Source organism: Portunus trituberculatus, chromosome 27 (genome assembly GCF_017591435.1).
Source record: "Portunus trituberculatus isolate SZX2019 chromosome 27, ASM1759143v1, whole genome shotgun sequence".
Classification (NCBI taxonomy): Eukaryota; Metazoa; Arthropoda; class Malacostraca; order Decapoda; family Portunidae; genus Portunus; species Portunus trituberculatus.
In genome coordinates, this window is record NC_059281.1 from 4,364,370 (window position 1) to 4,369,369 (window position 5,000).

At 49.7% G+C, this 5,000-nt stretch overlaps 3 protein-coding genes across 4 annotated transcripts in view; 2 read left to right on the forward strand and 1 right to left on the reverse strand.

Moving 5' to 3' along the window:
• LOC123509684 overlaps positions 1 to 5,000 on the forward strand; it is a 155,216-nt gene that overhangs the window by 129,317 nt on the left and 20,899 nt on the right.
• LOC123509686 overlaps positions 1 to 5,000 on the forward strand; it is an 18,451-nt gene that overhangs the window by 4,710 nt on the left and 8,741 nt on the right. The window lies entirely within an intron of this gene.
• The window catches only part of LOC123509438 (formin-like protein 20), an 11,035-nt gene continuing 6,972 nt past the window's right edge, over positions 938 to 5,000 (reverse strand). Inside the window, exons 4-6 of the mRNA XM_045263727.1 lie at positions 3,962 to 4,532; positions 3,392 to 3,655; positions 938 to 1,000 (exon numbers count right to left, since the gene is read on the reverse strand). Coding sequence (XP_045119662.1) covers positions 938 to 1,000; positions 3,392 to 3,655; positions 3,962 to 4,532 — 898 coding nt within the window. The remainder of the gene's footprint in view (positions 1,001 to 3,391; positions 3,656 to 3,961; positions 4,533 to 5,000) is intronic.

Sequence of the window (5,000 nt, forward strand, 5' to 3'; positions counted from 1 at the left end):
TGTGCAGTACACACACTGAGTCACCCTCTTTTGTGCTGCCCCTCCTTGAGTTAAGAGGGTGTTGTGTTGAGGTGCGTGTGGTGGGCTGGGATTTTGGAGTATCGTTTATATTCTTCCTTTTATCCTCCATTCTCTCTCTCTATCTCACGTGTATCTGAATTATCCTCCATTCTCTCTCTCTATCTCACGTGTTTCTGAATTATCCTCCATTCTCTCTCTCTCTCTCTCTCTCTCTCTCTCTCTCTCTCTCTCTCTCTCTCTCTCTCTCTCTCTCTCTCTCTCTCTCTCTCTCTCTCTCTCTCTCTCTCTCACGTGTTTCTGAATTATCCTCCATTCCTCTCTCTATCTCACGTGTTTCTGAATTATCCTCCATTCCCTCTCTCTATCTCACGTGTTTCTGAATTATCCTCCATTCTCTCTCTCTATCTCACGCGTTTCTGAATTATCCTCCATTCCCTCTCTCTCTACCTCACGTGTTTCTGAATTATCCTCCATTCCCTCTCTCTATCTCACGCGTTTCTGAATTATCCTCCATTTCCTCTCTCTATCTCACGCGTTTCTGAATTATTCTCCATTCCCTCTCTCTATCTCACGTGTTTCTGAATCATTGTTATATTGTTTGGTTCTTCTTGCGTCTTTACTTTCCGGTTTTGTGCCTTTCAGAAATATGCAACACAACAGTGAAGCCTAAACAGATGCCGTAAAGAAATCGAAGAGGCATACTGTTAAGAAGAAAGAAAGAAATCAAGAACCAAGTATAGGTCTGATGGGTTCCTGCTTGTTACTTTGATCCCCTTATACATACCTGGTGCCTTCGAAAACTCTGCACCACAGTACCAAAACGACCTATTAATACAAACACACCAATAAGCAAATGTAGGTCTGAAGGCTTCTTACTGTTAAATTGTATAGCTTCTCTTTTTGCTCCTTTATGTCTTCATGTATACGTGGAGCCCTTGAACAGTTCCCACCACTGCATTCCATCAAGCTTGAATAGTTCCTTTGGAGAAACACAAAATGCTCAGTAATACGAACACACTAACACGTAAAAAATGAACTCTATAAACTGAAGGTACAGGAAAAAAATAATAAGGACCATCATAGAAACGCAGTGAGGGATAGAGGGAGGTAATGGGACAAGGCAACAAGCAAAAACTGAACACGAAATGAAGTCCATCAAACTAAAGGTCCAGTAAAAAAGGGAGCAGCATAGAAACACACACAGGGAGGGATAGAAGAAGTCCAAGTGGTTTACCAATACACAAAAAAAAAACCACGCAACAACCAAACTGAACTAAACACCATACAAACTAAAGATCCAGATAAAAAAAAAAAAGTAAAGAGCAACTTATGGCCCGTATGCTTAACTTCTCCACATCACTGCTTTCTAAAGGGTGTAACTGAAGTGATACTGGTTTTTAATAATGTTTTTGTGACTGTAATGAAAGTTTAACAATTTTTCTACGTTATTAAGTGGAGAAAGACACGGGAACTGGTATAACAATTTCTTTAGCCTGTGAAAATAGTACTGGCAAGAGAGCTGAGCCTTTCTGTATACGGGAAGGGATAGAGAGAGAGAGAGAGGGGGGCACAAGAGCTTTAGTAATACAAGAAGGCAACACGCAAAACCTGAACACAAAACAAACTCAACCAAACTAAAGGTCCACAAAAAAGGGAGCAACATGGAAACACAGGGAGGAATAAGGGGAGAGGTGATGGAGGATAATTCGTCCCCACCACCCCCAAACTTCGTCCCCAGCATTCCCCTCCTCTTCCTTCTCCTCCCCACCACCTGCAGCTTAGGAAACGCCTCCCCCACCCCTGAAACCTTGCGTCCTCTACGGTCCTGCTCCTCCCTCCCTTTTTATCCTAACGCCGCCCTTCACCCTCAGGCAAAGGGAGAAAGGGAGAGAGAGAGAGAGAGAGAGAGAGAGAGAGAGAGAGAGAGAGAGAGAGAGAGAGAGAGGGAACCAGATTATGACAACAGATATGAACCTAAAGAAATAAAAAGAATAAAAGAAGGCTAAAGAAATGAGGAATTAAGAAAGCAAAGAGAAAGACGAAGAAGGGAAAATGTAAGAAGAGAACGAACAGAGATAAAAAAAAATTGGGAGGTAGAAAGGAGGAAGAGGAGAAGAAGAAGAATAGGAGAGAGGGAGAGGAAGGATAAAAAGGGAGAGGTAGATAAAGGTAAGGACAAGGTTGTGTAGGGCAGTAGGGACAAGGAGGGATAGGAGGAAGGGAGAGGAGGGGGAGGAAGGAATGTTAGGGAGAGGGAGTGAGAGGGAGGGAGAGTGGGAGGAGTACTCTCACATACTTCCTACTGACCCACTGAACGAGTCCCTCCCTCTCTCCCTCTCCTCTCCCTGTCCTTCTCTCCCTCTCTCTCCTTCCTTCTCTCCCTCCCTCCTGTGGGCGTGTCTATAAAGGATGGGCAGTTATTTAATTACCTCCGTTATTTATGACCTCCCTAACGCCCCTTTGTGTTCTCCCTTTCTCTCCATGGCTCCTTTTTTTTCTCCCTCTTTCGTTTCTTCCTTTTTGTTCCAGTTTGTTCTCTCGATTTTTCTTTCAAGGTCATTTCACTGTGCTGCGTCTTCACTGTGTCCCCTGTCCCCTCTCTCTCTCTCTCTCTCTCTCTCTCTCTCTCTCTCTCTCTCTCTCTCTCTCTTCGTCATGTGCACAGTCATGCCGTGATGTAAACAGTGTGTGTGTGTGTGTGTGTGTGTGTGTGTGTGTGTGTGTGTGTGTGTGTTTTGTACACGATCACATGTGTGCGCATTAAAACAATGAATGGAAAATGAGAGAGAGAGAGAGAGAGAGAGAGAGAGAGAGAGAGAGAGTTATAGCTGTCCTTTCTCTTCTTACACTGAGGTTGTTTGATTTATTTTTAGTTTTCTTTTTATCATTCTTTATTTCTCTTCAGTTTCATCAACCTATCCTTCCTTCCTTTATTCTCTTATACATTCACTCACACCAGTCAATCATTTGCTGTTCCTCACTTCCATTTTATTTTCGTACTTGTCTTATTTACGTAATAGCTTTCAGCCTAGATGGTCGTGACGAATGAAAGAGGAGGAGGAGGTGAAAGAGGAAGAAGAGGAGGACGAGGAGGAGGAGGAGAAGGAGGAGGAGGAGGAGGAGGAGGAGAAAGATAATGGGGGAAGCATGAGAAGCGATGGATGAAGATGTGCATGGAACGTTAGAGGAAAGGAACGTTCAGAAGGAGGAGGAGGAGGAGGAGGAGGAGACGTCTTGGCGTGGCGGCTTTGGACTGAGAGGAGAAAGGGGGGGAAGGGTGAACGAAGGTGTGGCATACTAAGAGGTGATGCTTTGATAGGGGGAAAGGACTTGGGGAGACAAGTAAGGGGGTGGGGAGGGGAGAAGACACCTGGTAGCATGCAGAAGTGGTGGCTTGGGTGGGTGGGGGTGTGGGCGTCTTGGCTGTTGGCGTGGCTGGCGGGGGCGGGATGGGAAGGAGTGGCGGGAAGGGGCAAGGTGGTGGGGTACAAGGGATATGGTGTAGGATTGTGAAGGATAGTGAGTTGTATCCTGCGGTGTCCTTCTCGGTAGCGTTTGTTGATACTCTGCTTGATATCCTTCCCCAGACATTGAGAGCATCAGAACAGGAAGGCAGCTGTAAGGCGCCTCTGGCCTACACGTGGCACTCCCTGTATGGAACGTGCCCACCTATGTCCAACCTCCTCTCCGTTTGATTCCACATGTGTTCCTCTGTGTGGTCTGTATGTCCATGTGTGTGTGTGTGTGTGTGTGTGTGTGTGTGTGTGTGTGTGTGTGTGTGTGTGTTTGTGGCGTGAGGGGCGTAGAGGGTGTGTAGGGTGTGGAGGGGTGGAGTCGTGTAGGCGCGGAAGGGTGGAGGCGTGGCGGCGTGGCGGCGCGGCAGGGGCTGGGTATGACTGGTGGGTGGGTGGCAGTGATGATGACGTCTTCCCTCCCATACATATTGTTGCCCTAAGTGGACTTGACCTGGTGATGGATGCTGCTGCAGTGGAGGTGAGGTGGCGTGTGGGCGTGGAGGGGCGCATGGCTGGGTAGGGTGGTGAGAGGTGGGGGAGGCATCACCTTGGGGATGCATCAGGCGTCCTTCTGCGGTCCTTCCATCCTGAAGGTGACGGGGTCGGCGGTGACGCAGTACTGAAGGTGGTCTGTGGGGACGAGCGTGGCCGTGGTCAGGGTGGGGCGGGGCGTACTCAGGGATAGGGGCCGGGGGAAGGGGGACAAGCGCCCTGGGGTACTCGTCGCCATATTTCCACGGAGCGGGCAGCGTGACCTTCAAGGGCCGCCGGAGAGAGGACGCTGTGTGGTGCGCCTCGTGCCCTGCAGCGGCCCTGGTGACGCACAGGAAGCCGCGTACCGCTTGTCTAGGGCTGCTTGGGTACGTGCGCACAACTGCCCTCCCGTGCTCTCCAGGCTGGCGTGCCGGGGCGACACTTTCTGCTGCAGGTTGGCTGGGATGCGGCACACTGGCGGCGGCCTTCAGATACCCAGGCTCAGCTCTCCTCGCGGCGCAGCTGATCACTCCCGCGATGGTTGGCACACGTTACGTAACCATCCCTTGCGACCTTCTGCCTCCTTACTTGGCCAGACATCAAAATGCAGGACTCAGCGTGTTTACTGGAAAAACCGGAATATATGTGTTGGGAGGCGGCGGGGCTGGAAGGAAAGGAAGGAGGATGAAGGGCCCTATCATCCCCTCACCCCCGTCATCATTTCCCATCCAAACTGTCTGCTTGTCCGACACCTCCCTCCCTCCACTCCCCTCCCGCTGAGTCTCCTCCTAAGTTTCCTGGCGGGGAGGAAGCGTCTATAGGGACCTTCATGAATCCTCCCCGCCTGTAAGGGTTCACTTCCTCCCTCTTCTTCAATTACTCGAATCAGTGGCGGTTCCCGGTTGGTGGTGGTGGTGGTGGTGGTGGTGGTAGCGGCGGTGATGGTAATGGCGGCATTGCACCCCCGCCACCCTTGAGGCACTGCCGAGA